The sequence below is a fragment of the Choloepus didactylus genome, chromosome Y (genome assembly GCF_015220235.1).
Source record: "Choloepus didactylus isolate mChoDid1 chromosome Y, mChoDid1.pri, whole genome shotgun sequence".
Taxonomy (NCBI): Eukaryota; Metazoa; Chordata; class Mammalia; order Pilosa; family Megalonychidae; genus Choloepus; species Choloepus didactylus.
The window spans coordinates 47,169,638-47,187,299 of record NC_051335.1 but is presented as its reverse complement, the minus strand read 5'-3'; the positions used below and the strand labels follow the sequence as shown (position 1 = coordinate 47,187,299).

Sequence of the window (17,662 nt, the reverse complement as noted above, 5' to 3'; positions counted from 1 at the left end):
GATAGTGGTGATATTGGTGAATATATAAATATGTGACTCTACAGGAAACCATCAATTGTTTACTTAGATGGAATGTATGGTGTGTGAACAAAACCATCTTAAAAAATGGGTTGATGAAGAGACACTGAAGGCACTATATTGAGTGAAATAAGACAGACACATAAAGGCAAATATTGCAGGGTTTCACTGATATGAACTAATTATAACATGTAAACTCATAGAAAGGAAATGTAAGTTACCAGGATGTAGAAGGAGGCTAGAGAATGGGGAGCAGTTGCTTATTATGAGCAGAACGGTCAACTAGGATGAACTTAAGTGTTTGAAAATGGACAGGGGTGATGGTAGCACATTATTGTGTTAACTAACAGTGCTGAATGGTGTGTGAATGTGGTGGAAAGGGGAAGCTCAGAGTCATGTATATCACCAGAAGGGAAGTTGGAGGTTAAAAGATGGGAATGTATAAAACAGTGAATCTTGTGGTGGACAATGTCCATTATTAACTGTACAAATATTAGAAATCTCTCTCATGAACTAGAACCAATGTATGACACTATAACTAGAAGTTAATGACACTATAACTAGAAGTTAATAATAGAGGGGTATACAGGGAAAATATACCTATTGCAAACTATGTACAACAGTTAGTAGTATTTTAAAATTCTTTCATCAACAGTGACAAATATACTATACCAATACTATGAATCAATAGTGGAGGGGAGCAGTGGTTAGGGGTATGGGATGGTTTGAGTTTCCTTTTTTTGTCTTTATTTCTTATCTGGAGTAATGACAATGTTCTAAAAATTGAAAAAAATTTAATTGTTGTGATGGATGCACAGCTGTATGATGGTACCATGGGCAATTGATCATACACTTTGGATCTTTGGATAATTGTATGGTATGTGAACAATCTCAATTAAAAAAACATTTGGGATCAGATACAGCAGTCCTTAGGGAAAATTTATACCTGTAAGCATGTATATTAAAAAAAAGAAGAAAGATCTTAAATCAATAACCTAACCTTCCTGTTTAGGAAACTGGAAAAGGAAAATCAAACTAAACTCAAAGCAAGGAAAAGGAAGGCAATAGCAAAGATTAGAGAGGAAATAAGGAAATAGAGACTAGAAAAACAATAGAGAAAATAACAACACTTGAAGTTGATTCTGTGACTAGATCAACAAAATTCAAAAAACTTGCAAAAACTGACCAAGAAAAAAGAGAAGACTCAAATTACTAAAATCAGGAATGAATGAAGGGTCATTATTACAAATCATATAGGAATAAAAAGGATTATACAGGAACACTATGAATAATTGTATGTCAACGAATTAGGTAACCTAAATGAAATACGCAAATTCCTAAAACTATACACACTATCAAAACTGACTCAGGAAGAAATAAAAGCAAGATAGTGGAGTGATATGCACCTAAAAAATGCTCACTCCCTCCCCCCGAAACATTGAAAAGCAAGCAGAAGCTGTTGGAATCAACTTTCCCAGGACCCTGAAAAACAATTAAGGATGAACAACAACTGAGTGAACACTGAATCAAGAAGAGAACCTAAATATAGTAGGAAAGCTGTAGGACTATTTTACTTGCCATGGCCCCTCCCCCTCCCCCACCCCCAGTTTGGTGTGGCAGGTAGTGAGACTGAAGTTGGCTTGGTGGCCCACATTCCCAGTGTGGCAGTTTTCATTGCCAGTGTGGGTCCCTGGTGTTTAGTTATTGGCATACTTAATGTGCAGATTTGCTGTATTGATTGTGTCCACTCTGACCTACTCCCTTGGGGAATGACTTGGGTATCACTGGGGTTGCATGACCCAGAATTCACCTGGAGTGGAGAAGTGGTGCAGAGAGGTGGACAAAGCCGATCAAATCACAGCCATCTGAGCAGAGGACTGAGGTGGAGACATAAGACTACGAAAGATCAACTACATACAAAAGAATGCAGCACTGGAAGAAATAAAGGACAAAAAAAGTATAAGTACAAAAACCAAGTTGCAAAATGGCTGAAGTAAGTACTGCCTTATTAGTAGTTACTTTGAATGTAAATGGATTAAACTCTCCAATAAAAAGGCAGATATTTGCAGAAGGATAAAAAAGTATGATTCAACTATATGCTCTTTTTAGGACTCACCCTAGATGCAAAGACATAAATAGTTTGAAAGCAAAAGGTTGAAAAAATATTCCATGCAAATAGTGATGAGAAAAAGCTGGGATGGCTATACTAACAGACAAAATAGAGTTTAAGTAAAAAATTATTACAAGAGAAAAATTATATTTAATAAAATTGTCAGTATATTAATATTAATAAAATGGTGAATATACCTAGAATGCACTTAATAAAAGAGCCACAAATTACATGAAGCAAACATTTGCAGAACTGAAGGGAAAAATCAATAGTTCTACAATAATAGTTGAAAACTTCAATAGACCACTTTCAATAATGAATGGAAAACCTAGAGAGATCAACAAAGAAACAGAGTACTACAACAATACTATAAGCTAATTATATATAACAGACATATGTAGGACACTCCACCCAACAATAACAGAATGTGCATTCTTCTTAAGTGCACATTGATCACTCTCCAGGACAGACTGTATGTTAGGTCATTAAACAAATTTCAATAAAATTAAATAGGTTAAAATCATACAAACCATGATTCGTTCAACCACAGTAGAATGAAGCTAGAAATCAATAACAGAAGGAAAATTGGAAATTTCACATATATGTTGAAATTAAACAACACACTCTTAAAGAACCAATTGGTCAAAGGAGAAATCACAAAGAAAATTCTTAGAGATGAATGAAAATGAAAACACAACATACCAAAATTTGTGGGATGATGGAAAGGCAGTGCACAGAAGGAAATTTATAATTAGTAATGCCTACATTGAAAAAGAACAAAGATCTCAAAACAATAACCTAACTTCACTTCTTGAGGAACTAGAGAAAGAAGAGGAAACTAAATCTTATGTTATTAGAAAGAAGGAAATAATGAAGAATTGAGAAACAACTAAGAGAATCAACACAAACAAAATTTGGTTCTTCCAAAAGATGAATAAAATTGACAAAGCCTTAGTTGCAAAGAAAAAAAGACAGAAGACACAAATAACTAAAAAAGAAATGAAAGTGGATACATTACTGCTGATATTTCAGAAATTAAAAGGATTTAAGAGAATAGCATGAATAATTGTACACCAACAAATCAGATAATCTAGATGAAATGGACAAGGTCCTAGAAACACAAAATTTACCTAAACTGAAAAAGAAATAGAAAGTCTCAATGTAAGTATAACAAGTAAAGTACTGAATCAGCAATCAAAAACCTCCCAGCAAAGAAAGGTCCAGGACCAGATGGCTTCAATGGTGAATTCTACCTAATATTCAAAGAAGAATTAACACCAATCCTTCTAAATTCTTCCAAAAAAATTGAAGAGGATACAAGTCTTTCTAACTCATTCTATAAGACAAGCATTATTCTTAAACCAAAACCACATAATGATATCACAAAAAAACAAAACTACAGAACAATTTCCCATAAAAATACAGATGCAAAAATCCTCAGCAAATTGAATCCAACAGTATATTAAAATGATTATACATCATGATCAAATGGGATTTATCCCAGGAATTCAAGGGAGGTTCTACATTAGAAAATCAATCAGTATAATACACCATATTAATAGAATGAAGGGAAAAAAATCCACATGATCATCTCAATTGGTGTAGAAAAGGCATTTGACAAAATCCAGTACTCATTTTAGGTAAAAGCACCCAGAGAAGGGGAAGATGGCAAAGTAGGGAGATGCAGAATAAATGTAATTATTCTAAAATGAGTTAAAATATGACATGAAAAGCTGCATTAAAAAAATCAGAATCTATCAAGCCACCAAAAGCAGTTAGTAGACAGGCAGAAACAGTCTGAAAAAAAGAATCTGAGACTTTGGAGGCTAGGGGAGCACTGTACAACATCCAGGAAAGAGCAGGACAGAGACGCTGACAAGCTGCGGCAAAAAATGTGTGAATGAATTGTGCTGTGTAATGGCTCAGTATGGTCTGGCTGGATGCTGTGGATAGAAAGAGACATGGAGGCCTTCCTTCCCCAAACAGGGGAGGAGAGCATGGCCAATGGCTGAGCATGGCTCCTGACTGGTGAGTTTTGACTTAAGTATACATGTCCAAGAAGTGCAACGTATCACAAACAGAATAAATCCTAACAGACCTACTCCAAGACATGTACTAATCTAAACACCAAATGCCAAAGATAAAAAGAATTCTGAAAGCAGCAAAAGAAAAGTGATTGATCACATACAGGGATACTCAAAAAGAGTAAGTTCCAATTTCCCATCAGAAACCATGGAGGCAAGAAGGCAGTGTGATGATATATTTAATGTCCCAAAAGAGAAAACCTGCCAGCCAAGAATACTCTGTCTGGCAAAACCATCCATCAAAAATGAGGGAGAGTTTTAAATGTTCACAGATAAACAGAAACTGATAAAGTTCATTAATAAGAAACCTGACCTACAAAAAATACTAAAGGGACTTCTGTTTGTGGAAAAGAAAAGACAGGAGAGAGAGGCTTGGAGGAGAATGTAGAAATGAAGAACATCAGTCAGAGTAACTAAAAGGGTAAAAAGAGAGTTATGACATATAAAAGCCTAAGGATAAATGGTTGAAGTAAATACCACCTTTACAGCAATAACACTGAATGTTAATGGATTATACTCCCCAAACCAAAGACACAGATTGGCAAATTGAATAAAAACATATGCTCCATCTATACGCTGTCTATAAGAGACGCACCTTAAACCCAAGGACACAAATAGGTTGAAAGTGGAAGACTGGAAAAAGATATTCCATGCAAACAGTAACCAAGAAAGAGCTGGTGTAGCTATGCTAATATTGGAACAAAGAAACTTTAAATGCAAAACTGTTATAGGAGACAAAGGACACTACATATTAATAAAAGGGGCAATCCACCAAGAAGAAATAACAAACATAAATATTTATGCCCCTAATGAGGTCCCCAAAATACTGAGGCAAACACCGGCAAAAATGAAGAGAGAAATAGACCCATCTATAATAACAGTTGGAACCTTCAATAAACAACTCTCATTGATAGAATGTCTAGACAAAGGATCAAAAGGGAAACAGATAATAAATAATCTGATAAATAAACTAGACATAACACACATATACAGAATATTGTGCCCCAAAAAAGAAGGATATACATTTTTCTCAAGTGCTCATGGATCTTCTCCAAGATAAACCACATGTTGGGTCACAAAAGAAGATTCAAAAATTTTTAAAAGATTGAAATTATACAAAGCACTTTCTCTGACCATAATGGAATGAAAATGGAAATTAATAACAGGCAGAGAACTGGAATAGTCACAAATATATGGAGGTTAAACAACAACCTCTTAAACAATCAGTGGGTCAAAGAAGAAATTGCAAGAGAAATCAGCAAATATCTTGAGACAAATGAAAATGAGGGCACAACATATCAAAACTTACGGGATGCAGTGAAGACAATGCTGAGATGGAAATTTATAGCCCTATATGCCTATATTAAAAAAGAAGAAGAGTGAAAATCTAAGGCCTAACTGCTCACCTGGAGGAAATAGGAAAGGAACAGCAAACTAATCCCAAAGCAAGCAGAAGGAAAGAAATAACAAAGATCAGAGCACAAATAAATGAAATTGAGAAAGCAAAAAAGTAGAGAAAATAAACAAAACCAAAAATTGGTTCTTTGAGAAGATAAATAAAATTGACAAACCCTATATGTTAGAAATTATTTCAAAATTAAAAGTTTAGGAAAAAAATCTAAGATCAATATTAAAAACTTGTACATCAGTAATAACCACTTATAATATAGAATGTAATAAAGAATCACAATTAATATAAACTTTCATAAGATAAATAAAACTTTAAAATGCCTCCCCACCAAAACCTTTATAAAACAGCCAGAACAGACAAAATCCATAATGGACAGAAAGGCAATTAAAATGATGACTACACATGGATAGGTGATTTCTTTTAGGGGTGATGAAAATGTTCTGGAATTAGACAATAGCAATGGTTGCACAGGCTAGTGAATACACTAAACACCACTGAATCATACACTTTAAGTAGATGAATTTTATAGCATGTGAATATCTCCATAAAATGTCTTAAAATTACATTAGGATATGAATTTTTGCTTATTAAATTACCAAAGATCCAAAAGTCTAATAACATGCTGTGTTGAGCAGGGTGTTCTCAAATGATACAAAAGTACCTTGCTAGTGGGAGAATAAATTGGTGCAACCATTGCAGAGAGCATTTTGACATCATCAAAAGTATGACTGACCCAGCAATTCTACTTTTAGGAATTTATGCTTCAGATATACCCCACATGTACAAAATGACCTATGTACAATATTCATTACAGCTATGCTTTTAAAACAAAAAAAATATTAATAACCTACATGCCCATCCATAGGAGACAGTTTGAATTAAATAAATTGTGGCACATCCTTAGAGTATAATACAATGCAGTGAAGACAAGAATGAGAAAATTCTTTATGTACTGATACAATAATCTCTGAAATATAAGGTTAAGAGAAAAAGCAAGGTGCAGAACAGCCTGCATAACATGCTACATTTTGCATACAAAAAAGGAGGGAGAATGTGTATGTGTTTATATATATACTTTTCTTTGAAGATGCATAAATTATCTCTGTGGAGAGTAACTGAATGGCTGGGGTCAGCAATGAGAGGAAGATGCCTCACTGTATATTCTTTTTAGCTTTTTGAATATCAAACTCTGTGAATTGTTACCTATTAAAGCTTCTTAAAATTAAAATGAAATGAAAAAAGAATAACCAGCTAAAATTTTAGATTTAAAAAAGTTATAAAAGAAAACAAAATTAAAAGACCACTAATAGGCCTAACTTCTCATGCACCCCCTTCCCCACCTCCACCAACATTAACTCTAATTTCTGAAACAGTGTTATTGCAAGGTAGATGTTCCTAAGTGAAGTTTGCCTGTACTCCCTCTGGTCTCAGGTCAAGTAGGCAAATAAGCTGAGGTTCCATTATTTCTCTATTGTGTTCAGAACAGTCTCACCGTCACTTATGGTAATATTAGCAAGATCCACAATCTTATCAGGAAGTCCTTGAAGCAATTTGCATTGTTTGAACTTACGTTTCTCCCACTGAGATTTGCCAGTTTTGATACTGATTGCACTGAAAAGAAGAGAGGGGAAACAAAAGGCATTACCCAGCTTTCGCATTGTGGGGATGAGGCAAGGATAGTCTTAAAGCCAATGCTGACGGCACAACGTGTATCTTTGGCATGCTTCCCCCTCGCCCCACCTCCTAGCCTCCCAGTTGGTATAGCAAAGGCAAGATCCCAGTGTTTCTTTGTTGAGTGAAGGAACTTTGTTCGTGGAAATAGATGAATCTGTAGTCACCATGCATGGGTGTTTGAGGGATGGGACGGCAATAAACAGAAAAAGGATCCTAGGATGGAACACGGCAATGTTCAGCTATCCAAGAGTCAAAGCAGAGATTCTGCACCCCTGTCCTTACCCTTACCTTCAGTTTTCCTTCTTACTCTCCTTTTCTTTCTTACCGCTCTTTCCCTTCTTACCTGTATTTTAAGGGGAAATTCTTGTCGGAATACGGTCTCTATCTTCAGTGTATTAACATACTTAAGGTGTTTAGTACAGCGACCTCTGTAACTCCGACCCTCACCATGGCTCTGCCTCACTCAATTCAACCCAGTTCAATACATTAAGCTAACACATTTAGTAGTGCCCACCATGTTCTAGGAATAGTGAAGGTAGCACAGACACACAGGGCAGTGTCTCTTCTCTCGAAGAGTTTATATTTATAGGTGGTTTGAGATGCTAAATGTAATTATTCTAAAATGAGTTAAAATATGACATGAAAAGCTGCATTAAAAAAATCAGAATCTATCAAGCCACCAAGCAAGGAAAACTTATTTTCAATTTTTGAGCTGAGCTGGGCACTGAGATGGGGAAAGACCCCCAGAGCAGAACAAACAGCCCAAGCAGAGGCAGAGATACAAGGAAGTACCCATTGAGTCCAGAAGGCAAATGGCCATTTTTTGGATGGAGCTCATGGTAGGAAAGGGAGAATAGTGAGTGAGATTGCAGGAAAGGAAGCTTATGAGTCTTGCATGTCATATTTAGGAGTTTCGACCTAATTCTTGAGGTAGTATGAAATTTGAGCATGAGAGTGATACAATGGCAGCCATACTTCAAGAAGTCACTCTGCCAGCAGTGTGGAGTCTATTTGGGGAGTAGCACAGTTAGAAGGCAGGGAGACTGCTCTAATAGTAGGCAAGAGATAATAAGGGCTTGAACCAAGGTAGTGTTGGTGGGGTTGGGAAGGAAAGGCTAGAGGTGAGCTCTCACTGTGAAGGTAAAAGCTACATGATTTTCTCCCTGATTGGATGTAGGGAGAAAGAGGTAGGATGCAGTCCAAGATGTCTCCTTCTAAAAGAGAGCTTTTAAGACTCTGTCAAAACCTGCTGTCTCTCTGGTCTTGCCCACTTTAAGTTAATGGCATAAAAACAGAGAGTAAGAAAAGAGGGGCTGCCCATTTTAAAAAGGAAAATGATAAAGTCAACAATAGAAGAGTGATTTAGTAAATTATTATGGCCCATCAACAAGAAAGCTTCTGAGGCAGGCTTTTGAAATGATCATTAAGGAAATGAATGTAGAAACACGAAAAATGAATGATAAACCATAGAGTGAAAAAGTAAATTATGTTATTGATATAAGGACAGTAATTACCAGTAGACAAAACTGAAAGGCATACAGAAAAGGGCCAGATGAGAAAACATGCGAACCTAAATATAGCTGTGTTCAGTGGTGGGATGATGGGGAATTTTTTCTGTCTTTTCTTCTTGAAAAATTTTCTGGAATGTTATTATGCTGCATGTGTACATTGAAGTAGTTTAAAAAGCTGAAAGAGATAAAGACTGGCAGTAGAGATGGAGACAAATGACATAGAAACATGCCCTCGATTAAGTGGATCTTTTGTGTATCTGAGCCAGCAATTAGAACTTTGTCGGTACATACCAGACTCTAATAGCATTTCCATCCTCATTTTTTACGCATCTAGTTTGGGCTGTCTCAGTAGGGTTGGTTGGTAGCCACTTATATGTCCCTTTGTATTTAGAAGCTGTTTCACTGGCTTTGCACTTTCCGGGCTCTAAAGAGAAATATATGCACTTTTTAAAGGGTAAAAGGCACTTAAAAGTATCATAAGCATCCATTATGACCCATCCTTATTCCCCTGCACGTAAATACCAGCAAATAAAAGAGGAAACTTTTTTCTACCAAGCCTTTTAAACCAGACTTCACTGAAAATAGCATTAAATGGAATCATTTTTTTTAAAATAGATGTCACCTAGTAAAACAGCACTTTTAGTCCTTTTCATTAAAACCACCAGTTGACTGTATAGATTTTGCTTTAAAAAAAAAACAAAAGATGTATACACCTTGAAAATGTCAAGTCACACAAAGGGGTCTAGAGTAAAAATCAAAAGTTCCTACCTGCTAATTGCCTTCCTTCTGAAATCCCCACTGTTAACAGTTTGGGGTGCAGTGATAGGACAGTGTAGGCAGACTGCTGTTTCTGAATGGCTCTTCCCTTCTTAATGGACTTTGGGTGGTTTTGGTTGTAGTAAACTCAATGTCTCTGACATCACCAACATAGACAGGAAGCCCTGTTCTGATGTTGGTGCTGAGGGACATAACAAACCCGGCTACGAGGGCCAGGTTTGGCTGCCAGGCATCACATCAAGGGAGATGTGAGCTGGGCTGTGTGTGTTATGGATAAGGGCCCAGGTTTTACTGACCACCCACTGTGTGTGTGACCCTGATTCCAGCAGTCTTTGCTTCCAGTGTTGACAGAGTGGTCCATGAAGTGACCCAGCCAACCTGGTCCAGCTTGTCACAGTCTCCTTTCTGGGTGAGGATGAAAGGCACCTTCCACTCACCCTCAGGACACACTCATTAGCATCATTTGCACGGTGGGCTCTGCTTGTGACTGCAACACTTCTTTGCCTCCTCCTATTTCACTCTCACCTTGTGCAATTACTACCTGCCCTCTGCCACTTAAATAGTTTATTGCCAAGGATTGTCACAGCCGTCTATTGGGAAAAAAAGAACAAAGTTCATAGTGATGGGAAGGAGGTAGAGTGGCCTGATAGACTTTCCTTTTTTTCGTTAATGCCTTGCTAATCTGAAAAAGAAAATGCCCATGAAATAAATCTGGGACAGTTCCCAAATCATTTTCCCAAATGAATAGGCTGGCTGAATGAATCAATAAATTAGCAAGAATGTATTCGGCATTTATTGTGTGTAACAAGGAAGCTCTCCATGCCTCTAGGTGTTAATGCAAGAGAGGCAGTCCCCCCACTCCACTGATGGAATGGCCACTGCTGATATCTAGGACTGACCAGTGGTCTCTAGTAACCTCTCTGACACTCTGCTTTTCCATAAGCGCTTAAAGACAGAAAGGATGTTAAAGCAACTGGGTACTGAGGCTACAGAAAGGAACATGAAGATAGCTTTTCTCCTCACTAAACTCAGTGTCTGTTACTATGCACTATGAACTTTATAATAATTTATAAAAACATTTCATACTGAAAAATCCCACCCCCAAAAAAATCACCTAGTTTTTTCACTGTAACTTGTTCAGACTTTACCAGTAACATCAATTGATCTTGTCTGAAGTTTCCATGGGCAAGATTGCCATGTATTTTACTTTTGATCCTGCTAATCAATTCAGTGGATGCTAAAGTAGAGTTAGCTTTTATGATGACCTGACATTCACAGCTAAAAAAACAGAGCAAAAAAGAAATATGTTGCACTTAGGACAACAGAATGCAACTTGGCCTGTGGTGCTCAAATTCTGCACAGCCTACGTAATTGGTAGTTTATAAATATCAAACTCTTAAGGGACAAATCTTAAGAAATGATGAAAGACAGCATATTGAAATCTTCTGATAAATGTATTCATATCCAAAAACAGACAACTCAAAGCTATTTTCAAAATAACAGTGGCTAATATTTGCATTATGTTGAAATTGACTAGCCATGCAATATCTCTAGGAGTTCTCGGTAATTAATAGAGAAGGTAGAGTACTCAGGATTTATTACTTCAGAGAAAACCTTTTATCCTTCCAGTCTCTAATTTATCCATCATTACTGCAATAAGGCAAATGGGCACATGCTCAATTAGTCCATAATAATGTGTTCTACAGAAGGCCTATTTCTATAATAGAATAATTATAATGTAATTATATTAGTAGTTAAGATTTCTGGAGCTTTTGCTCCAAATGTTTTGATTCATTTTATCCTAACAGCAACCCCATGAAAGAAGTGCTATTATTTTCCCCATTCTACAGCCGAGGGAATTAAGCCTTAGAGAGATGACATCTCCCAAGGTCACAAAGACCCAGTATTTCATTTCTGAATATTCTGTTCATTAAAAGAATTATGAAAGAACAGAGCTGTTCTTGATCCTACCCTCCATATTGAGATCCTCAAACATATTAATTTCTTCTAATATCCCACTTTGGAGTACGTTTTAGAGTCACAAATTTACCTATAACTTTTCGCCATTTGCATTTGTAGATATACCTTCCTGAAGAACATATTTCCTGAAATTCCTACTTGCTGTTAAAAATTATATGTAACTGTGTTTCCTCAAAACTTTTCTCCATTTGGAGCCTTTTATCTTTCATCTGTCTACTCTGAAGAAGACTCCTCTTTTCAAATCTCTCCTCTTGTTGCAATAGACCCTCTACTGCTCTGAAAACTTCAGCAAGTTTTCCATGAGCCTTCTTGGGCTATTATGTCCTTCTTACAGTGCATTAAACCAACCAACAACAGCTAGTGTTCCAGGAGGAGCTGGACCATAAGTCTGAAGAAGACCAAGGTTGCTTTCCATGTTGTTTTTACTAATTCCTTGCTCAATATTTTGTGTATCTTTTTGACTAAAACAAACACTTTATTCTCCCATCCTCAAATTATGACCACTTTGAACTCCATTTTCTCCTCACTACAAAAAAGCAGCAGGCAGACTGCTAGGCTGTGCCATAAGCAACTGAAACTATTTATTTTGTGAAGGCAGAGCCCAATTACAGCATCTGTAAAATAACCACTGGGTACTTTGATCTCCTTACAACTCTGACCAACAAGCTGCACATACAGAATTAAATGGAAGAAAAATCAGAACGAAGTGTACTGGCTATGAGTAAACCCGGCTCCTACCTGTACGTTACATTGGAAATTGGAGTCATTCCTTGTCCTTCTCTCTGTTCCAAACAATGCAAAAGAAAAGCACACGGTCATTGAAATCCTTAAACAAATGTCACAACTGAGTACAGGGCATCTTATTAACCAAAGCAATCATAATTACACTTTGTATTTATGTAACCCATTGCTATTTGCAAATTACCCTCAAACATCAATGCATCTTGTCCTCACATCAACACTGTAGGATGGGCAATGCAGGGAGATTGTTGCCCATTTTCTAGATGAGGAAACAGAGTCTCAGGGAACTTAAGCGATCTGCCCAGTGTCACACAGTGGATGAGTCACAGAACTGGGAGCAGAATCTAAGCCTTCTGGATCTGGGTACTAACATGGTAATAACAATAGTAAATACTATCAAACATTTACCATATTCTAAGCCCTGTGCTAAGCAATTCACATAAATCATCTCATCCCATCCTCCCAATGGCCCTGTGAGGAAAACTACTATTACTATCCTTATTTCACAGATGGGGAAACTGAGGCACAGTTGCCCAAAGTCTCAAAGACAGAAAGTGGAAGAGCAGGGTTTCCAATCCAGGCAACTTGATGCTGGGGGCTCCATTATTCACCAAAAGGCTTTTACATCTATTATTTAAGAGGGATTTTAGTTGTGTCATATTATCTATAATATGTTTAATTGAAAAAATTCTGATAGCTATTTACAGAAATCATTTCAAATAGTGGCAGATAATTTGGAATGCATTGTAGATTTGATTGTCTTTTGTATAGAAAAAATATTTATCTCATATTTAAATACCTCAAAAGCCATGTGCTTACTAATCTGCTCACGATATAGCATTGTAAAGCTTTGAGACACTAGAATATGTGCTGAGAATTGGGGCAAGGATGGTGGGAGATAGACTTCAAATCTATACAAAGAGAGAGTGGATTTATTATGTGAACACCAGTCTTACAAACCACTGTGTTACTCTTGGAATAGCCAAACTTTTTTTCAAGATATCTACTACCAAGAAATTCCATTTACCGTTTACAATTCCCAAGTCATTCCATAGTCCCATTGTTCACGAAATGTGCTACAAAAAAACTATCACATGGATAGTTCAGAAAAGGGTGCATGGGTCCTTGTGACCATCCCAAAACAAATAATGTAATTTAACCCTCACAACTGAGCCTTGCATCTTGCATCTAATCAGGGAGAGGATGGGTCACAAGTACATTCATTTTGAAAAATTACTTACACTAGCTTGGTCCAGAGTTGTTCCATCTTCAAAAGTGTCTCTGTATCAAAAGAAATACAAAATTACAGAAAAAAATGAAATATAGCATCAAATACATAAGGGTACAAGATAGATCAGGAGAAAGACAACTCTGAGGCAGAACAGTGGAACACACACAACCCCCACCAACTTGGTATTCAAATAATAATAGGGCTCCAAGGAGAAATTTTGAATGAGCTTGATCATTATTTGCCTCCCAGAATGGTGATAAGCCTTTGATTCAGCAATACCCTTTCCAGGAACCTATCCCACAGCAGTACCAGCAAGAGTACATAGAAATATACATACGAATATGGAAATAACCGAAATGCCCATCACTAAGTATTTGGATAAATACATCATGGCATATCATACAAAAGACTCCTATACAGCTGTTAAAATGAATAAGCTGTATCTACATGTATTTACCTGAAACCATGTGCATGATATATTCTAAAGCAAGAAAAGAAAGTTGTAAAATGGTATGTAAAGTAAGACCCCATTTTCTTTGTAATTATATGGAAACAAATCTACAGGAATATACAAAATAAGCTGCTAACAGGAATTCTCAGAATGGGGAGTGGTTTCTGGAGATTTTCATTATCCATATTACATATTTCTGTAAAATTTTAAGATTTTACAATGGCCACTTATCACTTTTGCAATACGGAAAATTAATAGAAACAATTTTTAAAAGTATGTTGGATAGCCCAAATATCTCTAATTTTCTTTTAATAACCTACCATAGTAAACCCACAACTTCACTAATAAAAAAAATAATAATAATAGCCTACCATGGTTTTACATCCATTAATTTATATAAATCTTTTTGGACCTATTCATAGTTTAACATGTAAGAGAAATAAAAATCCTAGTGTATGGAAAATAGGCAGCCACATTCAATGTTTTAAAAATCAGCTTACTGTGGTGTACCAGAGCCATGCCACTTTTTTCAAAGGACATCTGGGCACACCTTTAACAGGAAACTATTATGTGTGCAGGGCAAAGAGCAGAGGAAATATTTCTCAGATGACCAATTGCCTTTGCATGGCCTCCTTGACATTACTCAGTACCTACCGAGTTCACTGCAATCACCTTTCTAAATCTGGGCCCAAAGCACGTCTTGGACTAGTCGATATTCCTCCCTTTAAACATTTCAAGTTCCTTTTGGAATTTCTAATCCCTGAAAGTGCATTATCCAAAAGTACGAGGCCTTAGAAATCCTCACGCGTCAGCCATCCATAGCCTTTCACCCCTTTAAGGTATGATTTTTTTAAATCACAGAATCATAGAATTGTAGAGCTAGAAGAGGCATTAGAGATAAATCAATCCAATTCCACTGTTTCCCTAATTATTTTCTTCTGTATTGTTCTCCCATTGTCTCCATACCCTACAGTTAACAAAACAAATTTCTTCCTTATTTGGAATAGGATCTACACTAACTATGTTGAGACTAAAATTAGAGCAGTCCCCCAAACCCAGACATAAACAAAGGAAATCCTTTTGGGTATGAACAGACCCAGAGTGCCTTCAAATCTCCTTCAACCCTCTAGAGGACACTCACATACCTGCTTTCAATTTGGATTGACAGACTACCAAGAGAAAATTCATTGTCCTGAAATACAGAATTCAACTGCAAAAGACAAAAAAAAAAATGTCAGTTTTAGTATTCTCCACTCTTCTGTCTTAAGACTTCCACCCACTCCCCTCAGTATTTCAATTCACATTTTACCCACCTATTTTCAAGCTCTTATCATCATGTCATATACACTTCAAAATAAATGGGAAGAGTGGGGAAACAGACACTATCATTTGCTGTTGGTAGGGGTGCAGATTGGTATAACCTATCTAGAAAGCAACGTAGCAATAGCTATCAAAATGTAAAATGTTCATGCCCTTTTATCCGGCAATTCTAAATCTAGGAATTTATCCTATAGAAATATTCATTGAAATGCCTCCAAAATTTATTGCAAGGACATTATTTTCAATATTGTTTCTAATAGAGAAAAAAATAGAAATGGTCTAAATGTCCACAATGGATTCCTGGATTAAAAAACATTACATTTCAACCCTCTAATGAAATCCTGTGCATCTGTTAAAGTGTTATGAGATAGATCTGTTGTTACCTGCATGAATATGCTCAAAGATACATGGTTAAGTGAAAAAAAGGTGCAAGTTTGCAGAATAAGATAATATGATTCCACTTATTTTTAAAAGAACATACATGCATCAATGTTATTGGGTGTATAGAAAAAAATCTGAAAGAATATCCATCAAATTATTAAGAGGAGTCAATGCAAGGAGCAGTATTGGAAAGGACATTTACTTTCTGGGTTTCAGATTTCAATGCCTGAATTTTTATGGAGAGCATATATTATTCTTATTATCAGAAATAAGTAAGGATAAATAAAACATTCATTCTGCTGGAGAAAAAAAAATTAAAATCCACAAAACAAAAAATATTTAAATACAATAGAATAGACCTTGTCATCACTTCTCTCCCACCTTCCCCAAATAGGAAAATTTGGCAAATACTCAAGAGAATTTGTTCCAGGTTAGGGGAATGTGCAGAATTAAACAATTTAAAATAATGCATCTTGAAAAGCAGTTGGAGGCGGGGCAAGATGGCAGACTGGTGAGCTGTATATTTTAGTTACTCCTCCAGGAAAGTAGGTAGAAAGCCAGGAACTGCGTGGACTGGACACCACAGAGCAATCTGTCTTTGGGCATACTTCATACAACACTCATGAAAACGTGGAACTGCTGAGATCAGCGAAATCTGTAAGTTTTTGCGGCCAGGGGACCCGCGCCCCTCCCTGCCAGGCTCAGTCCCATGGGAGGAGGGGCTGTCAGCTCCGGAAAGGAGAAGGGAGAACTGCAGTGGCAGCCCTTATTGGAAACTCATTCTACTGATCCAAACTCCAACCATAGATAGACTGAGACCAGACACCAGAGAATCTGAGAGCAGCCAGCCCAGCAGAGAGGAGACAGGCATAGAAAAAAAACAACACGAAAAACTCCAAAATAAAAGCGGAGGATTTTTGGAGTTCTGGTGAACATAGAAAGGGGAAGGGCAGAGCCCAGGCCCTGAGGCGCATATGCAAATCCCGAAGAAAAGCTGATCTCTCTGCCCTGTGGACCTTTCCTTAATGGCCCTAATTGCTTTGTCTCCTAGCATTTCAATAACCCATTAGATCTCTGAGGAGGGCCTTTTTTTTTTTTTTAATCCTTTTTTCTTTTTCTAATACAATTACTCTAAGAAGCCCAATACAGAAAGCTTCAAAGACTTCCTATTTGGGCAGGTCAAGTCAAGAGCAGAACTAGGAGAGCTCTGAGACAAAACGCAATAATCCAGTGGCTGAGAAAATTCACTAAACACCACAACTTCCCAAGAAAAGGGGGGTGTCCGCTCACAGCCATCATCCTGGTGGACAGGAAACACTCCTGCCCATCGCCAGCCCCATAGCCCAGAGCTGCCCCAGAAAACCTAGTGTGACGGAAGTGCTTCAAATAACAGGCACACACCACAAAATTGGGCATGGACATTAGCCTTCCCTGAAACCTCAGCTGATTGTCCCAGAGTTGGGAAGGTGGAGCAGTCTGAATTAACAAAGCCCCACTCAGCCATCATTTGAGCAGACTGGGAGCCTCCCTACATAGCCCAGCAGCCCAGAACTGCCCTTGGGGGACGGCAGTCACCTGTGACATAGCACAGTCATCCCTCAACAGAGGACCCGGGGTGCACGGCCTGAAAGAGGGGCCCACTTGCAAGTCTCAGGAGCCATATGCCAATACCAAGGACTTGTGGGTCAGTGGCAGAGACAAACTGTGGCAGGACTGAACTGAAGGATTAGACTATTGCAGCAGCTTTAAAACTCTAGGACCACCAGGAAGATTTGATTCTTAGGGCCACCCCCCCTCCCCGACTGCCCAGAAACACGCCCCACATACAGGGCAGGCAACACCAACTACACACGCAAGCCTGGTACACCAATTGGGCACCACAAGACTCACTCCCCCACTCACCAAAAAGGTTAAGCAGGGGAGAACTGGCTTGTGGAGGACAGGTGGCTCGTGAACGCCACCTGCTGGTTAGT

General features: G+C 37.5%; 1 protein-coding gene across 1 annotated transcript in view; it reads right to left on the bottom strand.

The window, feature by feature from the left end:
* Positions 1–17,662, bottom strand: part of ADGRG4 (adhesion G protein-coupled receptor G4) — a 131,226-nt gene that overhangs the window by 35,882 nt on the left and 77,682 nt on the right. The window contains 5 exon segments of the mRNA XM_037822767.1: positions 7,116–7,234; positions 9,100–9,232; positions 10,700–10,863; positions 12,304–12,391; positions 15,126–15,198. Of these exon segments, the coding sequence (XP_037678695.1) occupies positions 7,116–7,234; positions 9,100–9,232; positions 10,700–10,863; positions 12,304–12,391; positions 15,126–15,198 (577 nt within the window).